Source organism: Wyeomyia smithii, chromosome 3 (genome assembly GCF_029784165.1).
Source record: "Wyeomyia smithii strain HCP4-BCI-WySm-NY-G18 chromosome 3, ASM2978416v1, whole genome shotgun sequence".
NCBI lineage: Eukaryota > Metazoa > Arthropoda > Insecta > Diptera > Culicidae > Wyeomyia > Wyeomyia smithii.
The window spans coordinates 1,828,614-1,851,674 of record NC_073696.1 but is presented as its reverse complement, the minus strand read 5'-3'; the positions used below and the strand labels follow the sequence as shown (position 1 = coordinate 1,851,674).

Sequence of the window (23,061 nt, the reverse complement as noted above, 5' to 3'; positions counted from 1 at the left end):
ACTTTTTTCGTATCACCTGAAATGGCTGGACGGAAAAAGAAACCTCGCATCGCTGCGGGGAGGAAAAGAGAGGCATCTCTTTCTGACACTTCGAGTGTGTGTAGTGACAATCCTTTTGATATTTTGCCTGAGCAAGAAGCTGGTGAAATGCAAGTTATTAATAATGAAACTATACAAAATATAAAATCTTTAAAAAAGGAGAAAGTTCCACCTATTGTGGTAACTATTTCTTCTGAATTTATTATATATAAAAAGGAACTTTCAACGTTTGTTTCTGACGTTAAAGTTACCTATCAAATTGGCCGTAGAGGTGAATGCCGCTTATTAGCCGACTCAGTAAAGGGTCGTGATCGTCTTGTTCAGTATTTAACTGACAAGATGTACAATTTTTTTACATATGACACCAAGAACGCCAAGCCGTTCAAGGTTGTCTTGAAAGGTCTCACCAACGATCAAACCGTTGATGAGATCAAACTTACTTTAACAGAATTACTTGGCATAGCCCCTACCCAAGTAATTCTAATGAAACAAAAATCACGAGGCGAAAACAGTCAGAGAACTGGAATTTCCCTTGTTAATTATTTAATTCATTTTAACCGCAATGAGGTTAACAACTTAAAATTTTTTGAAAAAGCACATGCTTTGTATAATGTGCGTGTAAAGTGGGAAATTTATAGGAAGTATGGCGGAGGTGAAAAGCATATCACCCAATGCCGTACTTGCCAACGTTATGGCCATGGTTCCAAATTCTGTAACATGGACCAAAAATGTCTTAATTGTGGAGACTCTTCTCACAAAAAGGACACATGTCCTGTGAAAGAGAGTAAAAATTTTCGCTGTGCGAATTGTAACGGCAACCATATGTCAAATTTTTATCAATGCCCAGTCCGTTTAGCAATTGTTAAGGCAAGGCAAGGTAAACAAAATTCAATTTCTCAATTAAAACCAACTTCAAAACAAAATTCTCCAAGCCTACCAGTGACGCATAGTTTACCTACTCCTTTGCATACCCGTTTAACTTATGCACAGGTAGTTCGAACATTATACCGCCTAGTGTTGGTAGTTCGAAAATGACCGTTAATATGGGTAAGCAAAACACGCTAGAAAATAATTGTACACCTATCACTCCAGCTAATATTGCTACCAATAATATTTTTTCTAATGTCAACTGCCTGGGGCCTATTACGGCAGGTAAACTTTCTTTTATGCAACAGGCAATGTTCGATCTTATGAACGCCATGTTGCAGGCAAAATCAATGTTTGAAGCCATTCAAATAGGCACAAATTTTACTATTAAAATTGTTTCTAATTTAAAATTTAGCAATGATTTTAAATAAAACAATTAAAATATTAAATTGGAATGCTCGCTCATTGACGGCCAATGAGAATGAGCTTTTTAATTTTTTAACAGTAAATTATGTGCATATTGCAATTATTACTGAAACATTTTTGAAACCTAACATAAAATTAAAATATGATCCCAATTACGTGGTTCATAGATATGATAGGATTCAGGGTTCCGGCGGTGGAGTTGCAATTGTTATTCATCGCCGAATCAAACATCGTGCTCTTCCCCATCTTGAGACGAAAGTTATTGAAACTTTGGGAATTGAAGCTCAAACTGAAGTTGAGATTTTATTTATTGCCGCAGCATATTTACCATTTCAATGCACACGCGAGCTCAAAAATTATTTTAAAGCTGATTTACAAAAAATCTCTAGAAATCGTTCGAAATTTTTCATAATCGGTGATTTTAACGCTAAACATCGTTCATGGAATAATTCTCAAAGTAATTCCAATGGCAAAATTTTATTCAAAGATTGTTCTTCAGGATACTATTCTATTTTGTCTCCGAATAGTCCTACATGCTTTTCTTCTGTAAGAAACCCTTCAACAATTGATTTGGTGCTTACAGATCAAAGTCATGTATGTAGTGATTTAATCACACATGCTGACTTTGATTCTGACCATCTTCCAATAACTTTTTCTTTATCACATGAATCAGTTTTAAACCCTATGAACTCTGTTGTTAACTGTAACAAGGCTAATTGGGAAAGATACAAAACTCATATTGAGAGAAATTTCAATAATGAGCTTGATTTGCAAAACGAAGTGAATATTGATTCCGCTTTGGAAGCATTAAAATGTGCAATTGTTGATGCCAGAAATTATTCAGTTCCAAAGGCTCAAGTGAAATTTGATACACCAATAATTGACGAAAATCTTCAACTTCTAATTCGTTTGAAAAATGTCCGCCGACGTCAATATCAACGTTCTCGTGACCCTGTTTTTAAAACTATTTATAAAGATTTACAGAAAGAGATTAAACATAGATTTACTCTTCTGAGAAATCAAAATTTTGAGACTAAAGTTGAAAAATTGAAACCATGTTCAAAACCTTTTTGGAAGCTGTCGAAGATTCTTAGGAAACCTTCAAAGCCTATTCCAGTTTTAAAAGATGGTGAACGTTTTCTTGTATCCAATGAACAAAAGGCTCAAAGACTTGCTCAGCAGTTTGAGAGTGTTCATAACTCAAATTTGAATTTTGTGAGTCCAATTGAAAATGAAGTCACACGTCAATTTGATTTAATTTCTTCCCAGAATTTTTTACCTGCAGAAATAATTGAAACTAACTTGAATGAGATTAAATCAATTATTAAAAATTTCAAAAATATGAAAGCACCTGGTGACGATGGAATCTTTAATATACTAATCAAACATCTCCCTGAGAGCACAATGGAATTTTTAGTGAAAATTTTCAATTGCTGCTTCAAAATTGCATATTTTCCCAAATTATGGAAAAATGCAAAAATTACTCCCATTTTAAAACCGGATAAGAACCCAGCTGAAGTTTCAAGTTATCGACCAATCAGTTTGCTTTCTTCAATAAGTAAACTGTTTGAGAGAATTATTCTTAACAGAATGATGTCACACATCAACGAAAATTCAATTTTTGCAAATGAACAGTTTGGATTTCGCCATGGGCATTCCACAACTCATCAATTGCTCAGAGTTACTAATATGATACGAGCTAACAAATCTGAAGGTTATTCCACTGGAGCTGCTCTTTTAGACATAGAAAAAGCATTCGACAGTGTTTGGCATAAAGGTTTGATTGCGAAATTGCAAACTTTTAATTTTCCAATTTTCCTAATCAAAATTTTCAAAAATTATCTTACTGATCGAACTCTGCAGGTTGTCTATCAGAATTCAAAATCTGATAGATTTCCTGTCAGAGCAGGTGTACCTCAAGGTTCAGTCTTGGGTCCAGTCCTGTACAACATATTCACTTCAGATCTTCCTGATTTGCCTCCAGGATGCACAAAGTCATTGTTCTGCGATGACACAAGCATTTCCGTAAAAGGAAAAAGTCTTCGTGTCATATGCAGTCGATTGCAGAAAAGTTTAGATATTTTTTCTTCCTACTTGCAAAAGTGGAAAATCTCTCCCAATGCTTCTAAAACTCAAATGATAATTTTTCCGCATAAGCCTAGGGCTTCTTTCCTCAAGCCAAACAATAATCACGTTGTTAAGATGAATGGGGTTATTTTAAGTTGGTCCGACAAGGTTAAGTACTTGGGACTAATTTATGATAAAAAACTTATTTTCAAAGAGCACATTGAGAGTATACAATATATCCTCTTATTAACAGGAATTCTAAACTTTGTTTAAAGAACAAACTTTTGATTTACAAACAAATTTTTAGACCAGCAATGCTTTATGCTGTACCGATCTGGTCAAGTTGCTGTTCAACAAGGAAGAAAACGCTCCAAAGGATTCAGAATAAAATTCTGAAAATGGTTTTGAAGCGTCCTCCTTGGTTTGGTACACTCGAATTACATAGACTTACTGGTGTTGAACCATTAGAAACTATGTCAAATAAAATTATTAACAATTTTCGACAAAAATCGTTGCAATCCTCAATTGCTACGATAAGCTCTCTTTATAGCCAATAAGTTAGCAATTAAGTTAGTTGTAAGTTTACTTCCCCTTTCCTGACAAGTAGGTTTAAATCCCTACGAATGATAAGTCCTAATTGCGAAAGCAAACAAATCTTAACAATCAAAATTACAAATTTCTAACAGTGTTGAGAAGTCACCAATTGTGATTGGTCACACATACTCATTATTTACTAATATTTATCATAAATACTTGAGCTAAATCCCCCCTCTAAAAAAAAAAAAAAAAAAAAAAAAAAAAAAAACTACAAAAGAAATAGATCTGAAATTAGGCTCGAAATTACGGAAAACGCTTCTAAAGAGGACCCAACCAGAGGCGAAAATGATGCCAAATTCAGCTCAGAATTGCGAAAAAATACTTCGAAACCTTCTTGCGCATGAACATAGTTCAATTTGCATACCCGTCTTGGAGTTTGTGTCACCATTGATTAGAAAGAAGGGCTTCGTATAAGAATGTTGGTTAATAAACTGGAATGTTTTTTTTTGCCATTTGCCTGTTTCCTGTAAAAACCGAGTCAATCCGGAAGGCAACTATAGTGAATTGAAAAATTGCTCTAAAACTTATTGTTACTGGAAAAAATCGGGTCTCAAAATAATTATCATTTTTTTCAATATTGATTAGATAAAATGTATCGTGTTGAGCGAATAATCTACCAATAACAATCAGTTGAGTTGAAAGAGTCTGAGTCGTGAAGAATCCAAACATTTGACTTGAAGTGACGCACAGTAATCCAATTGTTGTAGTTTGCTCATGAAAAAAATCTGAGTAATTCGGAAATCCCGGAAATCGGTATATCTGTTTCTGGAATCCGGGATACCCAGTAAAAGATATTTCCCGGGATTGCAAACCCTATTCAGAACAGAAAAAACGCATCTCAAAATCAGAAAAGACCAAAAAATCAGTATAAAGGGAGCTTCATAGTTCTGCCACGAATATTAGTCATAAAAATTAAGTTCGAATCAACTTACACGCCATCGTCATCGAACTGAACGCGGTGAACATCAGAAACATGATCGAGAAGAACACGTAGTTGAAGTTGTTGAAGATGTGCGCCGCCTGGTTGCCGATGCCAAAGTACAGCATCCCGATCAGCGGCGCGATCGTACAGTGGATAATGAACCGCATCGTCATCAGCGATCGATCACGGCTCAGTATGAGAAACGTCCGCAGCAGCAGCAGGTAAAACTGCCGGCAGAAACTGGTCGTGTAGATTTCATCCCGACCGCACCACTTTTCCGGATTGAACGAAAGCTTTTTCGCTAGTTTCTTTGGCTTGGTTAGCGCCGACTGGGGGTCTTCCTTCGAGGGAAGCGCTGGGATATCCACCGATACCGGGGACTCCAGAATCGGCAGCAGAAAAGGTGTGAACGATTCGCGGCTACGGTACGCTATGCTTTTGCCGTTCTCCGTTTTGGTGACTAATTTGTCGGTCTGCCGTCCGTAATCGTGGGTGGCGATCTCAAGTACTAAAACCATCGAAAAAGTATGTTAAGATAATGACTGCTAAGTTTGGGTTTGTGCAAATTATTCTCACAGAAATCGGAGGGACTATAATGCTCGGGACAGATAATGTCCAGCTCCTTCAAAAATGGCACAATGTTTCCGGTCGATCCGGTGAAGATGCACTCTCCCTCGGCCATTGTGAACAAATGATCGAACATGTTCAGCAGCAGGGCGGACGGCTGATGAATGGTGCAGATGATGGTGCGACCCTCCCGGGCCAAATGTTTCAGTAATTCGACACACTTCTTAGAGGTGGAAATGTCCAGCCCACTGGTGGGCTCATCGAAGAACATCACCGGCGGATTGTTGACGATCTCCAGCGCAATCGCTAGCCGTTTATTCTGTCCACCCGAAAGCTTCGCCGTGCGAGTTTTCTTGTGGTCTTGCAGCCCGATGGCGCACAGGATTTCATTCATCTAAAACAAAGTGGAATGAATAAAATTGTTCTAAGTATGTTATCTATGTTAGTCACCACGGGGAATCGTAATCACAAAACAACAATAAAGGTTCAAGGTTCCCCTAAGCCGTAAAACATACCAAAAATTCCGATAACAAACAAACGCACTTAGATAAAACCCCAGCCCGTAGCTGATATCGATTCCACGTGTCATATTTTTCCCCTCCCACTTTCAAGCTCCGTACTTACCCTTATTTTCTTACTAGCCGGACTCAGCTCGGCGCCAATTTTGAGATTGGCCGAAAAGTGCATCGCTTCCAGTACCGTCAGATGAGGCTGCAGATTGTGGTCCTGCATGATGTAGGCCGACTGGCGCCGGAATCGTTTCAAGTCCCGCTGCTGGCGGTTGACCAGAATTTCACCCGTGAATTCGCTCTCGCTGTGGATAAATGGAAGGGAAAATTAGAATGAGATTTTTTTTTTTAAATGGACTTAAAAAAGAAATTGTATATCATCAATTCAAATTTAGCCAAAAGTCAAAAAAAAAACTCTAGTTTCTCTCTAGTTAGTTCCTCCTCAGAGTGGTTTACCTGAGACAACCAGTAAATTAATAACATTTGATGTACATTATACGTAGTAAACAAGATAAAAAACTTATTTTTATTTTTAGATTTGTTGTCTTCAAGATAAGCTATGACGCTAGAGTTTTTTTGCGACATTCGGCCTATAAACTTCCGAGCGGATTCTCAATGTACAAAATAACTGAAATAAAGCGTGATCCTTTTCATGCATAGAATTTCCCCCACTCTACTATTGATAAGTCTAGGACACCAATGCATCTGATTTACTCCATAATATTTGACAACAGAAAACAAAAATAATTATCTTTATGGCGTCCAAATGCATGAATCACGACCGCCCCAATGGACAAATCGTTGTACACTTCCTTGTCGTCATCTATCCGTTATTCAACTCACTCACGCCGCGCATCTGGTTCTGGCTAAGCTGCTTTGTCCATTTACGTCCCACCCCCCGCGATAATAATCGTCTGCTAGCTGGTAGTGACTCAGTAACATAATCCTCACTACTCATAACAGTGCCGCAGCGTTCAGCTTTGTTTATGCTTACAGCATTACGTTACATACATTGGAGCAAAGTTCGAAACCAATAATAACGATCGGTATGAGTGAGTTCCCAACAACAAATACTCGGCAAACTGGAACGAAAGCATACCGATGAGTACACGTGCACCCGACTACAGGCACTCAATTGTACCGAAACAGCTGATTGCACCGAATTCGGCTGCGGTTTGTACACAAGGTTGAACTGAACGCCAGTTGCAGAGCTGTGTGAGTGAAAGACTTGGTGTAGCTGCACCGAAGCAATGATGATAGAAGCAAAATAAAGCACAAGGAAAATGGATTTTAACGTGGATAGAAAGAAATTAATAGCATCCACTGCTGCAACGGTTAGCAATCGAGCGAAAGCTCGAGCTGTTTTCGAATCAAAACACAAAGACCAGATCGCTCCGCTTTGTTCGACCGCATTCGGTCAAGAACTTCATGACTTCAGCCTGTCCAGTCAATGTGAAGGACCTTGAATTCCCTGCCTGACTCACAGTGGCACGGAGATTGCATTGCAAAGTGCCTAGCACTGACATTTTATCTTTTTACAGGTAACTGCACTTGAGTCAAGCAAACTTTACACCTCACCTAGTAATTGGCTCTCTATGAGTGTTCTGAAACCTGTAAGCTGCTGACTGATACACTCCAGAGGCTCTTTGTGCTCAATCAACCGGGGAAAGTTCCATTATATCAGTTTGTAATTGAAAACATTCTACTAAAGTACTTTGTTCGAGTTTTTTTTTCTCGCTTCCAGACATGTTCATTCGAACGTGATTTTTCATATTGAAATAAAAAGCCAGAGGAAGTTCAATAAACGACCGCCCGAGCATCGTAACACAAAGCACGCGAACGAATCGAGATAAATAAGATGGAAGAAGTCTTATTTGTTTACTCGTCGGTTCGCAATCGTAGCGATAAATCGCTTTACGAACTATGTGGTAGTAAAAAAGCAAGCTGCTTACAACGGCTGGACGGGTGTAATAATGTTCATTACCTCACTCAACTTAACAGACTACATTTGTACATATACAACAAGGTCCGATTGGAAGAAAGGAAATTGTTCTCTCGCACCGAATAGTTTGCATTTGTTGTTGACATGGAAGCTGGCGAGATCCGATGACAAACCGCGCAAGGCAGAAATTGGATACTCACGTGTAGCCGGCCAGGATGTCGAGCAAAGTGCTCTTTCCGGCCCCCGATGGGCCCATAATAGCGGTCAGCTCACCGGCATGGAATTCTCCGTTGATGTTTTTCAGAATATCTCGGCCTGGGAAAGGAAATGAGAACAAAAGATGCAAAAACTTAATAAAATTTTATTCACGCAACGAATATTTCAAGGAACCAGCTAAAGGTATTAAATAGATGTAGGTAGTTTACAAAAACATAAAAAATAACAAGTAGAAGAAAAATAAAATCAAACTTACTTACTAGTTTGAGCAATTACGTTATATGTAAAAAAGCCATAGTTACACTGGATTCTTTTTTTACGCAATTGTTTTTTACATAATTGTATTTTACACGACTTTTTTACATGTGGCGGATAATTTTATCAAAACGACGTGATCCTTTTTTACACGAATTGTTGAAAATTACGTGACTTTTTTTATGGGATTCTTTTTTTGCGAGGACGCATCAATCGCGTAAAAAAAGAATCTAGTGTACGCAAGTAGGAGAAATTAAGAATTGATGAAATCATTTTTTCATGATTATATGGGTAATCTTTGAAGTCAGGGAACTCCGTATCCGCAAGGTTACAGAGTCTGCTTTGGTAAGCGGGTGGTCATGGGTTCGAATCTTAGTAGAATCAGGCAATTTGGTTGTCAAAGGACTTTAGCATGGGTTCATTCTCAGGCTCCCCACCACGTACCCTTCCTTCAATCTGAATTCTACAGTACCTCTGTTGACTCTCCTTCTAACAAAAATAAGTCCCTATTATAATAAAACTGGTGTGAGTAACATATGAATGTTCTCTCCAGGAAATTGTAATTAGGCGATATTGGTAGGATGGACAAAGGCTCGGTATAGTAGAGCAGTAAGCTTGAAACGAAAAGGTACAACTTACACACAAGCACGGATATGAATGATAAGCGTATCACTTACTTCAATAGTGATACTGCCAATAAAGTGAAGTGCAGAGTACAGAAAACACCTGGACAATATCACAATAGATCTAATCTCTGGTCGCAGTGATGAGTTCACACAGAAAAAAAATCTTTGAAGTCTTTAATAATTTCGTATAAAAACTCTTAAATATAAACTAGAAACGAAAGACAAAAGTCGGAGAGCTGCGTAGCCGCAAGGTTACAGAGTCCGCTTTGTCAAGCGGATGGTCGTGGGTTCGAATCTTAGTAGAACCAGGCCATCCGATGTCAAAAAGGACTTAATAGTATGGGTTTATTCTCAGGCTCCCCACCAGTTACCCTTCCCTCACGCTGAAATCTACAATACCTTTGCGTGACTTCCTCTTAACAAAAAATAAGTCCCTCTCATCAATAAAACTGGCCAGAAGGACGCACGACGAAACTTCACCAGGGAATTATAATTGGTGATATTTGGCAAGAGGAACGAGTATCGGTATAGTAGAACAGTAAGCGTGTAAGGAAGAGTATCACATTACACACAAGCACTGATGAACAATAATTAATAATAAGCATTCCACTTCTCAATAGCGGTATTGCTATTAACAGAAGTGCGGGATACAGCAGACACCCGGGCATATCTCACAATTGATCTACGATTCTGGTCGCAGTGAGGAAGTCCATACAGGAAAAAAACCTAAATTAATCCACCTAACGGTCAGACTCAGCCTTTCTCATTCAAACTTATTATTTGTAAAAATAGATTTACATGAATGCTTAAATCCAAAAAGTTATATTCACTCTTTGGGTTCTAAAATATTGATGTTGTAATTAAATAAAATATGAAATTTGACGTAATGTTAGTGCTTCAGAAATAGCGAAATATAAGAAATGACTCTTAATTTCGAACAATTTATTCACGGACTGAGAAAAATTAGTGAGTTTAAACAACCTCAGGATAACTTTTCTTTACATAACTTTTGAACCATATGTTCAATCATAACGAAAATAACGCCATCTCTGAGAAAAGTGAGTGAGAAAAAAAAGTTGCACATACACACACACATACACACATACACACATACATACATACATACAGAAAATGCTCAGTTCGTCGAAAGAAGTCGAGTGGTATATGACATTCGGCCATTGGGACCACTTTTATACCTTCGGTTTTTCCAGCGATTGCTATACCTTTCTAGGAGAAAGGCAAAAAGATAAAAGTCAAAAGATGAGTTATCTAAGTTGATATAAAATTAAATAAGATTAAAGAAATGTAAAACTATCCTTTATGTCTTCTAAACTGTAAAAATGCAGATCTGAAACAGTAGCAATTTGATGGCCAAAATATTTTTGTACGGCCGAAACATTGAGTCAAACAAAAAAACTTTGCCTTAATCTAACGAAAAAGATTTAAACAATCGCAGATATAGATTTAAAACAAATTTTAAAATGTTATTAAAATAAATGATTTAAAGATAGAGATTTTCAAAAAAAAATAGAAAATATTCAGCTGTTATGATTGATTGAAAGTATATTTTCCAGATGAGTAATAATAAAAGCCTTAAACTCTGTATTGCTTTAGTGCTCGTACGAATTAACTTAAGTTATTGAAAAGTGTCCAAAGCCATACATACTTCTTGATTGTAATAGCTACTATCCATGACTTTTACGCAAAAACGAATACCCTAACGCGATTGAAGCCAGTGGAGAACCAGGGCATCCTCCAGAGTGTACCTTTGCGCTTAGTGCGTTAAACGGGGCTATGATACAGCGGACCAACATTTCCACAGCATCTCGCGGGAACCGCGTGGACAATACAAACAACACAAATAACTTCAACAAAAATTTGAACAGAAGACGGAGCAAGTGGTCGAACGAACACTCTATGATCAGGAGATAGAGGCAGAGCCGTTGACAGCGATCCGACTTTCTAGTTTACCTGCTCTCCGTATCTTTCCAACACACAAAAGCGCTGGTACGTGGCATACCTGAAAGAAGGCCACTCAAAGAATGCTCGCCCTGCGATCCTCCAGCCGGTCAGATCTACAAGGTCAAGCGGCAACGATTGGATGACGTCCCGTCACCGAATACCAGCGCCGATCACCCACGAACAAAAAGTCTTGGGTCCGCAACGGGGATGGTCTCTTGGTTCCGGACACACGGCGAGAGTTACGTACAGGCAAATTGTAGAGGCTATTAACATAGCTATCACTCTTAACGGTTACCCCACCAAACTTCTATTCAAGGAGAAACTTGGAAACATCCACGATTCGATCCTGGATCAGACTGCGGCACTAAAATCTTCTCTTATCGGGCCTAAGTTCAGGAGTTGCTATTTCAAACATGGCCTACACCAATAACGAAACAGTTGAGTGACTGAAGAGAAACATCCCAGATCTAACTCTCTGGGAAGGAGCACGAATAGTCTGCCAAAAGCGATCCTCCTCAGGTTTTTTTTAACAGCGTGGACACTTGAAACGAGGAAATACTGCGATTCATCCAGAATCAGAACAACGATATCTCTACACTGGAGTGGCACGTAAGGAACCGCTAGTTGGCAGGAAAAACCGTCGAACTGTTTCTGGAGATCGACAAACAATCCGCCGACCGGATAACCGGGCAGCGCTTCCTACTAAACTATATGTTTGGTTAACGCTCGCATGCACCGGGTGGATAGACCGACTTCCAACATACGGAAGGAAGGTTCGTGCAGAACCATCATTTCAAGGTACAGCAAACGGATAGCAATAGCTGGATACCTCAGCCACTCCCCATTCGCAAACTCGCGAGGAAAAGAGGGTTGCTAAGAAAACTCCAAGGAGTTCACTGCCCCAGCCATCCTTAGCTCGCAAATCTAGATCTCAGAAACCATCTTCCGGTTCTTGTCATGCGTTTGTTTCCCTTCGCTTATAGTGGACCATGTGACCCGTATCGATGCAAACGCATCCGTCTAATAGGTACTGGATCCTCCGATCCAACCACAAGCGAATCCAACAAGCAATCAGCAGATTTCAATGCATTCTGATGAATCCTGCAAGTCCGCTACCGCACTTTAAAATGTAGCCAGTGTCGGATTTCCTGTTGCCGACTTCACCAGTTCAGTCCGCGTCGACTAAGCACTCAAGTTGAAGGTTTCCATTGCCACCCGAATGTATAACGTGGTCTGCCGTACCTTTCAAGTAACAAAGCACCCGCTTCGCCTTGTTCCAGTCCGCCGGTGTTGGTCTAGTGACACGCCGTTCGAAAATGAGTGTCGAGATTCGAGAATGCTATATCCGGGCCAGGGGACTATAAACGTCAACATTTTACCTACCAATCATCAATTCATTACGGCGTCGATATTTCATTTCAAATGCTCACAAAACCTATCTAATTCATTGAAAGTTCACATTGTACTGAAAACAAATGTTGAGTTCTTGTTTTTTTCATGTAAAACGATATTTATTCGAGAATAAATTTACCGACAATTTGAGACGTTTACTCTATTGCACTAGTTATAGGGCAAACCAACCAAAAAGTGGGTACTAGAAACGCTGGTACCAGCATCAATGAATGGTAGATGGGAAATGTATGGATACAGCCACAAGATCCCCTTGATCCGGGCGCATATTGACAGCAATGTACAACAAAACAACGATCAGACTTTGCTGTCCATCTGCCAACGAGTCGCTATCCTCCTTCTTTTGTAGTACGAAACCGGTCTTCGGGACACGAGAAACCTTGCAGTTTTCTTCTGATCAAACACGAGCACGACGAAATTATCGCTCAATGCACCGACCAATCGCCGCACACTGGCAAAAAATGGACCCAAATTCCCCCTAATTAGAAGCCGCTGAACTGGCAACCTGAAATTAACATTTCTTATGTAAAATTGGCCAACAAATCGATTGGTGATATTTTCATTCTGTGCAGGGCACGGAAAAGGGTCTATACTTCCAAAAATACACAAAAATAGGGTGAAAAGGGGCAAAACAGTTCATTTCCCGTACCCTGCTCAAAATGATACCATCTTCAATCGATTTGTTGACCAATTTTACATAAGAAATGCTATATTTCAGGTAGTGCTGGGACTATCCGGATTAAAATATCCGGATATCCGACCTCGGATTTCCATCAAATATCCACAATCCGGATCAACCGGATATCCGGATATTATCCGACAGGATATCCGGATTTTCGGATAGTCGGATATCCGGATATCCGGGTATTGTATCCGAACATAGTTTAATGAGAATTATGTAAATAATTACTTTCGAGGGGATGGGGTATTGTGAAAAAAAGCCATTTTTCGCGTTACATTTTATTCGAACGGGCTTAGAAGACAGGAAAAAAAATCCGGATATCCGGATAGTATATCCGGATATCCGATTATTCGATTATCCGTATCCGGATGTCCGGACATCCGAATAGTATTCGTTTACACATCCGTGATCTGAGATTCGGATAACCGAATCACGAATATATCCGGTTAAAAGTCCCAGCACTAATTTCAGGTTGCCGGTCTAGCGGCGATTATTTAGTGAAAAATACTGTTCTGAATACTGATAAGAATCCTCTTACATTTTCATTTAATTGCTTATGAAGCTAGTATTACACTTTGAAAACATAGTTTTTTTTTTATGTTACGAGATATTCAATTTCTGTCTCCAGCAAAGTTGTAGAGCTGTCGATTTCATGAAACTTTGCCGAACACACGAGGTTCCTAGGTTTTGTCTCTGAAGAGATATAGTTGTCTTTCCTAAAAGACTCCTTTGTTGGCGAATTCCAGGCTGATTTTCGACAGGGGCATCAAATCAGCGGATCAAATTTTCCGCCTACGACAAATCCTCGATAAGTTCCGGGAGTAGAACTTGTAGACCCACCAAGTGTTTATAGATCTGAAGGTGGCATACGATTCAGTGAAGAGAAACGAGCTGTGGCAGATAATGCTGGAGCACGGTTTCCCGACGAATATAATTAGGCTGATTCGTATGACGTTGGAAGGATCGAAGTCATGCGTGCGGATAGCCGCGTTCGTAACGATAGATGGACTAAATCAGGGGGATGAGCTCTGCAGTATGAAGAGCAAACGTGCAAAGAAACGGCACGATTATCACGAAATCTCACATGCACCTTGATTTTGCGGACTACATTAAAATCATTGGTATCGACCGTAGGAGGCCTTTATGCCTTTCAAGAGGAAAGCTGTGAGATTGGGACTCATCATGAACTCTACCAAAACAAAGTACATGGTAGCTGGTACGGAGCGTGGGAGTTCCCGTGGTGTTGGTACTGAGGTGAAGATAGATGGGGAACGATTTGAAGTGATTTATAAACTCGTTTATATTAGTACATTTGTGACATGTGACAACGACATGAGCCGTGAAGTGGAACGACGAGTTGCAGCCGCAAACAGGGCCTTCTACGAACTACGTAACCAGCTAAGGTCCCGTAGTTTGCAAACTCGCACAAAACTAGCGCTGATACTCCCGGTGGCCCTTTGCGGAGATAAAGCGTGGACGCTGAAGAAAGCTGATCGACGAGTGCTCGGAGATTTTTAACGTAAAGTCTTGCGATTGATACTTGGCGGTAAATTAGAAGATGGAGTGTGGCGCAGGCGCATAAATCACGAGTTGTACCAGGTATAAAAACATGCTGATATAGGGAAAGTAATACAGCGGGCAGGCTTCAGTGGGCTGGACATGAAGCGAGAATGGCTGAGAGAGCCACCAAAACTATCTTCAGTAGAGAACAAGGAAGAGGCCGTCGAGTCCGTGGTAGGCCTCGCACGCGGTGGATGAAGATGCACGATCTGCTGGTGTACGGGGAGACTGGAGAACGGCTGCCCAAGACAGAAGAAGCTGGACATCTCTTATTCGTTCCGTTCTAGACCGGTGAACGGTTCGTTAGCCAACGAAGTAAAAAGGGGTACTTGTGATGATTCAGTGATTTGTGATTCAAACATCATAAATACGCTTGAAAATCAAAAAAAAAGTCCCAAGACAGTAGTCAAAAGCAATTCAAATAACATTAATAGTGATCCAAAATTCTTATTTTGTATGCTTAATTACATTTGTTAGAAATCTCTCTCACAAATCAAATATGACTCCCTGTCAAATAAAATGGTTCATATAACTTGCGCTCAACTCTGTTAAGTAAACCCTTATTTGGTTAAAAATGACAATACAAGATGCATTAATTGCACCTATGTGAAAAACTGGAGGCCATACACGTACATTGTAAAAAGAATTAGTTTCAATTTTCTACAACTTCGCAAGCTAACTTTAAAATGCATTCTATACGACTTAAAGGAATGACGTTTTTTTGCCCAAAACGTGATAGCAAACGTGCTGCGCACATCGACGATCCGCTGCATCGTCGACTGTTCCAACGGAACCACCTTCGGTTTGCTACAGACAAGCTCTAGCTTGCAGAGTCGTCTTGAAGCTAATATAGATGCAAGCTTCATAACCGGCCATAAAAGCATTAGCGAAACCATGAAGCTCTTAGTCGGCTTTGTTAGTCAGTACATACTTCGAATGCAGACTTGGTTGGTGATAGCAAGAATCCTTTTAATCAGCATCCATTGCGCACTTATTGCTTTTTCAACTGGTTCGTCCTAACTCTCCTTTCTTTGCCACAATTGCTACATATGCAACTTAGCAAGAATAATCACTAGTGAAAGGAATCCAAGTAGTCACAGATATTGAGTGACTATCTATTTACTAGTTGGCCCGTAGTGGCTAGCCACTTTCAAATGCATTTTGGACTATTGAAAGTTGGTATTTAATCTAAAATGAATTTTTTTTAAGTATCGAGTTGAAGTTCAATATGTAACTAAGACACTATCGATAATTCGATGCAGATGGCCAGCGCTAGTTTGAAACTTATTTAATTATCTAAACTGCGATAAATCCTTCGTTCAGAAGATCGTGGATTGATTGCTTACTCGAAAACGAATCAGCATCTCGCTTCTTATAAGGATCCACTGCACAGCTGTTTTCTCCAATATCTAAAGACTTTTTCTCCATTATTTGATATTTTTGAAAAATTGTTTTCTAACGATTTAACTTTTTTTAATTTCATAGCTTGAATAATAGTTCATTTTCTCAATTGTTTGATGTGACATATGTTATATTCAAACTAAACTTACAAAATAACTAAAAATGAATGTGATTGAAAAAAAAAACAATTTACAAAAACCATTGCTCATGATAAAATACTGGATTGCTCAAAAAAATATTCACACATGCAAAAGTTTGTCTCTGCAATTCGTTATTAACAATAGCAAAGCTTGGAACAACGAAGTACTGTCCTCTTTTAATCATTGATGGGTAGTTCAAATCCCTCTCTAATACTCCGATATAACTTCACACATGATAAATGACGCGCATGAAACATCTGTCATCTGCGTTCCATCACAGAAACCATTTATAGTGTTGCGTAACAACATAAGAATCCTCATTCCATCACCACCACTTTTGTCTACTTATTTGTTTTCGTCTTCTTCTACATAAGCAAACAAATATTATTTGATAAAAAATAAAAAAAAGTTGGTTTACTGTAGCGCATTTGCAGGATAGTAGATAAACCTATGTTTAATTTTTAAAATTTGGGAAATTTTATATCGATATATCAAAATATCTTAAATCAAAACTGTTGATCAGATTTTATATAATGTTCAAAAATAATGGCCAATAGCTCAACCCGATCCCGGCGGAGAGATATCAGTTTTTACCTAAAAAAAATGAACTTCAAACTCTTATGACTGATCAACTATAAACATAATTAACACAAACTGTATTGCAAATATAAGATCAATCTGTACCTTACTGAATAATTTCATCGTGAAAATTTTTCAAGCATAATTGTTCAACTTGAATCAAAGTTTGAATGTCTCTCGTCGGGAATGGATTTATCTTATACTCTAAGTTTTTTTGAAACAGCTCAAATTTTCACATATCAGCAAAATAATTATCCCTTTCTTCTTGCATCTTGAACGTCGTAGTATACTTAAAGAATTAATTTGGGGTACAATATGTGCAGCATGTCTTGTGTAGGTTAAATGTCTTTTCTATTTTGAAAAATATCGAAAAAAAATTATATTGCTTAATTTTTGAGTACAACTTCTTGAGAACATTTTTGTAAATTTTGTTAGAGCTTTAAGTAATAGGGAGAAAGTTGGATAGAATTCAAGGGCAGCTTGTCACGCGCCATAAGCTAAACTTGAAACTCGATATGATGTTTTGCATAAAATGGCTTTGGCGAGTTACAGCCGGTTTTCTTCAATTTTTTATAAATGTTCGTTATTAACGTCTTCGGTTAACTTTTTGCTATCGAATAACTGTACTATTGAAAAATTATAATTTCAATGCATATAAAAATTGCTGCACACTTTAAAAAAACCAAACTGCTTATTTTCTCGAGCAAAAAGGTTTATAATCCCCATTATTTTCTTGACTTTTTCATAGTCTATCCTCAATGAACTACAACAGGTACTGCCTTATTCCATCAAAAAAATAACAAGGCAATTTGAGTAACTTTCGTTTATCGTGCGCGTGACTGAAAGACAAGCAAACTATATATATTCCGATTGGGGACAGTTAAACTTGGGATTTGCTTGCTGGAATCCGGGAGGAATATGCCAATTGCTCACATCGATTTTGGTGCTTGGGAAGGGACCAGTCACCGAAGAAGTATTAATACACTCCACCGTTGCTCGGTAGTCACTGTAGCATGAGTGGATTTTGACAATTTTTTTTTCAAGCTATTTGCTGGACGGTTGTTCACGCCAAACATCTTGTTCTTGGCCATGTTTTTCGTGATGAGGTTCACTTGGGACCCACAATCTAGAAGAATTCGACATAGAAATTGCTTACCTTGGCATTCGAAAATGTTAACCACATGTTTTGAACGGAGCAGATCGATGTGACGGTACTCGAACAAACGTCAAGTATGCTCCCTGAAGACTGCAAAATGCCCGTCTAAATTAGTCTGGAAGTGCAGAACATCACTACGGGAGCTATTCCGACAGAATCAAGTTCTATTGTACTGGGTTCTTGGACACTGTGGCATCGAGGGCAATGAAAACGCTGGCTACCTCGCAAGACCTGAGACATTTTTGGGTACCTCCAAATCCACCGTCGAAATTCAACACTCAGAACCGAAGGATATAACAGAAAGGAGTTCGGAATTTGTGGAATTTCATCAGTCGAGTGATTTTGTCCGGAATAAATAAGATTCTAGCCCTTTTCAACTTTTTATAGGTGGACCATTATTTCTTACAAAAGAGGTAGAACAATTTCAAAAATCCATAGATGACAGAGATCGAGAAATTATTTGCTTCCCAAATAATTTCCAATTAGAAGTATTGTTTTGCAGCCTCGTAGATTGGACTTTTGTCATGTCGACGCTAATAAAGAGCATTATATCTGCTAAATAAACCAATCAAATTGGCACCACTGCTTCATGCATATATTTTTGTTCCGGTAAAGCATTTTTTTTTCACTCAGTTTATGATTTACTCTTAACGCACACAAAAAAAACCCTGGCTGAATTTTATCGTACCACTCGATTATTGTACAAACAAGACTCGCCTTTCCGCATTTGCAAGTTAAGTCAACACGCGCACCCGGCCTGTGCTGTGGTGCGCATACTCATCGTATCTGCTTCTCTCAGCCTGCAGTGTAACAACTAGATATATGATCGAACTATTAATCGATAGGCGATATTTACATTAAATCGAACCTGGCGCGTGACACACTGATGTATATTAGCAGTGAATTTTACGACAGTTTGATTGATCAAAGAAAAAAAAACTTCTCTTTGGTCCAATTTCATTTGATCAGACGTAGATCATGACCATGGCTGTGCGGTGTTTGTCACGTGTGGTTATTAAACCGGTTCGCAGTGCAAGATCACAACCGCTATGCGTAGCCATCAACCTCATTAGCATATTACTGCGCTGATCAATAAAACTAAGTTTTCCCATAAAATAGACGAGTTTGCCGTTCGGATGCGTAACCTACTTCACAAGTTAGCGAATCAGTTTTGGCACATTTGAAAACAACACTCAGACGCTGCTTCTATCTAATCTCTCGCTTGGCCGATGATTGGTTACAGTACTGCCATCTGCTCATCTTACGTTCTCAACTTGGCGACGATTAGTGCGTTTCTCAGCTGCTCCAAAATAGATGCACGCGCGTTCGCGACTCGTCGTAGCTGGTCGCGTCGTCAAGCCGGTCTTCAACCAAAAAAAAAAAAAACAGACGGGTCAATGACCGTTTGATTAGGCGTCGCGATATTTCGTAAATTTTACGCATGGATTTCAGTCCTGCCAGTTTGCGGTTTGGAACTAGTATTCAAACAACCAACGCTAGTGAATTCACGAACAAAATTTTACCAAATTGTGTGGGTTTGGCATTTCGCGCGAAAAGATCATTTTGCACATATTGTCTCCCTGACACGCATACAAAGTTGAGGTTTTATATGTTTCGTACTGGCTGGCGGTGATAAATTGTAGAATAGAAAACCATTACAGAATAAACGTAAGCTAGAAGCTGACGGTAAAAAAATGCCATGCGTGCGATACAAACACAGTGACCTTGAAGGCTTCCTAGTTTCTTTTTTGTGTGTGTTAGGATTCGTTAATTTTTGTCTGTTACCTTACCTAGTTTTTATTCAGGACAGAGAGCATATGCAAATTGCAAAAGTTGTTCAGTAATTTACCCGTTGCTTGATTTAACTGTTTGACGCGCCTTAGCTCTTTCCAAAATTGATCATCGTAGGAATTTTAGAAAGGCTTTTATTCTTTGGACTTTTCCCACAAGTAAGTTTTACAAAAAAGATTTAATTTCCGCTTAGAGCTCAAGAGTAAACATCTCACGATTTATCAAAAAGATTATGAAAATTTAGAAGAAAAAATTCTATTCACGCATTTTTTTGTTTAAGTAAAAAAAATATCGCAATGCTGCATAAAAATACCTTAATAACTAAAAGAATCGGCAGTATTCAAACCAAGTATAGTTATTAAAGCCAATTACGAACTGGATTACTTTTTGTACACACTAAATTTTAAGAAAAAACTAAAGTATCCCACAATCCTGTCACTATCTATTTTTATAAATATAACGTGTTTTTTTTTTTCAAGCGAACCTACACTATTTCAATTGTGGAAATAGTTCAGCCTTTCGTAAGCTTTCGTATCCCTTTTTGGAAGCATCAAATTCTTAACGCTTTGGAATCTCTAAGTTGTCTACTCAGAGATTCGGATTTATGGCCTCTTAGATTCGTGGATTCTTGCACTCTTAAACAAGTATTACACGAAGCGAATATTTGCTATTTTTGGTACGGATTTTATTTTGTGCAAATAAAAATCGTACCAAAAATTCAGCATTTGGCAAATATTCGCTTCGTCTAATACCTGCTTTAGTTTCGTACTTACCTTACCAAACAGTCCCAAGCCGTAGTGTGGCCTTTGCTGTACGTAAGAGTCGTCTCCATTCCACTCGGGCCATGGCTGCAGTTCGCCAGCTCTGCAGTCTGCGTAGGGTCCGCAGGTCGTCTTCCACCTGATCGATCCACCTTGCCCGCTGTGCACCTCTCCGTCTCGTCCCTGACGGATTGGTTTCAAGAACCATCTTTACCGGGCTGTCGTCTGACATCCTTACAACATGCCCAGCCCACCGCAACCTGCCTATTTTAGCGGTGTGAACGATCCCAAGTAACACACGTTGGTATAGAATAGTTGACGTTACCTATTCCATGACTTCTCTATCGCCAGAAAAGCGCAAAACATGAAGGCTACTCGAACAAGTACCGATAACTGCATGAAAGCAAACCAACTTGATAGAATTAAGTGGCAAAATACATCTCGAGTACTAATACGGCAAATGTGTTGTGTCTGTGCAGTGCAACTAGATCGACAATAGCTTTTATCAGTGGCAGTTTTAATTGATTATAAATTGATGACAAAAAATAATATTCAACCTTTCAAAAAGAGTTGTTTCTTTCGCTTGAATATTGAAATTGTTTTCGGATAGTTTTAACGTTATCTGGATGTAAAATCTAACAGAACTAGAAAACGTTGTTAGATAAACAATAACAAAAAACTGAAGTGATATTGGTTACACTGCAAGCGTAACCGGAAAAGCATTCAACAGGGACATAGTGCTGTTATTAAATGGTGTAATGTCTTACGAAAAGACCAAGTGATAGTGATTGTTATTCTTGAACTCATGTTATTAAAAACATCACCAAAACCAGAAAAAACGAGCTTGTTTACGAAATGCGGTTGTATTACTGATGATAAACAACTTCAAACACAATATAATAACACAAGTTTCCAATTGCGCTTGTAGTACACTTATATGACTACTTTCGTTGTTACTTTTTTCCTAACATGTTTTGTGTGTTACTTGGGATAGATGACTCCCCAAGCAGCTCCTGCAGTTCGTGGTTCATTCGCCTTCTCCACACTCCGTTTTCCATCTGCAGTCCACCGAAGATGGTACGCAACACCTTCCGCTCGAAGACCGCAAGGGCGCGTTGGTCCTCCACAAGCATAGTCCATGTCTCATGCTCGTAGAGGACTACCGGTCTGATCATCGTCTTGTAGATGGTTTACTTGGTGCGGCGGCGAATTCTACTCGATCGAAGCGTCCTCCAAAGTATGCACGATTTCCTGCCATAATGCGCCGTTGAATTTCTCTGCTGGTATCGTTGTCGGCAGTTACCAGTGAGCCCAGATACACGAACTTATCAACCACCTCGATTTCATCACCACCAATTTGAACTCGAGGTGGGAGGTTAGCACTGTCCTCTCGTGAACCCCTTCCTTTCATGTACTTCGTCTTCGATGCATTGATGACCAGTCCAATCCGTTTGGCTTCAGCCTTTAGTCCGATGTACGTATCCGCCATCTTCACAAAGGTCCGACCACAATGTCAATATCGTCGGCGAAACTAAACAGTTGAACCGACTTTTGGAATATCGTGCCACTCGTGTTAATCCCCGCTCTTCTAATGACACCTTCCCGGGCAATGTTAAATAGTAGGCACGAGAGCCCATCACCTTGCCTTAGACCTCTTCGGGTTTCGAAGGGGCTCGAGAGTGCCCCCGAAACTCGAACTACACACATCACTCGATCCATCGTCGCTTTGACCAACCGCGTCAGTTTGTCCGGAAATCCGTAGTCGTGCATAATTTGCCATAGCTTGTCCCGATCGGTTGTGTCGTACGCCGATTTAAAATCGATGAACAAATGATGTGTGGGCACGTTATGTTCGCGGCATTTCTGCATAACCTGCCGAACCGCGAATATCTGATCCGTGGTGGCGCGGGCACCCATAAATCCCGCCTGGTAGTGCCCCACGAACTGCTTCGCAAATGGTGATAGTCGACGGCAAAGTATTTGGGAGAGTACCTTGTAGGCGGCGTTCAACAGAGTGATTGCCCGGTAATTGCAGCACTCCAGTTTGTCGCCCTCTTTGTAGATGGGACACACAATACCCTCCATCCACTCCTCCGGTACTCGTTCTTCCTCCCAAACCTTGACAATGACCCAGTGCACGGCTCTAGCCAGTGTTTCTCCACCGTATTTTAATAGCTCGCTGGGAAGTTGGTCCACTCCAGCAGCTTTATTGTTTTTCAGCCGACCAATCTCCCCCTCCACCTCCAAAGGTTGGGTGCTGGAATTCTGATGTCTTCTGCTTGTGCACCAAGATCAATTGCCATACCGTCCTCGCGCTCTACTGCATCGCCGTTTAGATGCTCGTCGAAGTGCTGCCTCCACCTTTCGATCACCTCACACTCGTCTGTTAGGATGTTGCCGTCCAAGCTCCTGCACATATCGGCTTGCGGCACAAAGCCTTTGCGGGAGCTGTTCAGCTTCTCGTAGAACTTCCGAGTGTCGTTAGCTTGGTACAGCTCTTCCATCGCTACGCGATCTCGGTCCTCGAGCTGGCGCTTCTTCCTTCGGAGGACTGAGTTTTGGCTGTTCCGTGCATGTCGGTATCGT

General features: G+C 39.7%; 1 protein-coding gene across 1 annotated transcript in view; it reads right to left on the bottom strand.

Moving 5' to 3' along the window:
* LOC129732594 (ATP-binding cassette sub-family G member 4-like) overlaps positions 1-23,061 on the bottom strand; it is a 58,414-nt gene that overhangs the window by 18,760 nt on the left and 16,593 nt on the right. Inside the window, exons 2-5 of the mRNA XM_055693587.1 lie at positions 8,137-8,251; positions 6,110-6,299; positions 5,495-5,879; positions 4,929-5,426 (exon numbers count right to left, since the gene is read on the bottom strand). Of these exons, the coding sequence (XP_055549562.1) occupies positions 4,929-5,426; positions 5,495-5,879; positions 6,110-6,299; positions 8,137-8,251 (1,188 nt within the window). The remainder of the gene's footprint in view (positions 1-4,928; positions 5,427-5,494; positions 5,880-6,109; positions 6,300-8,136; positions 8,252-23,061) is intronic.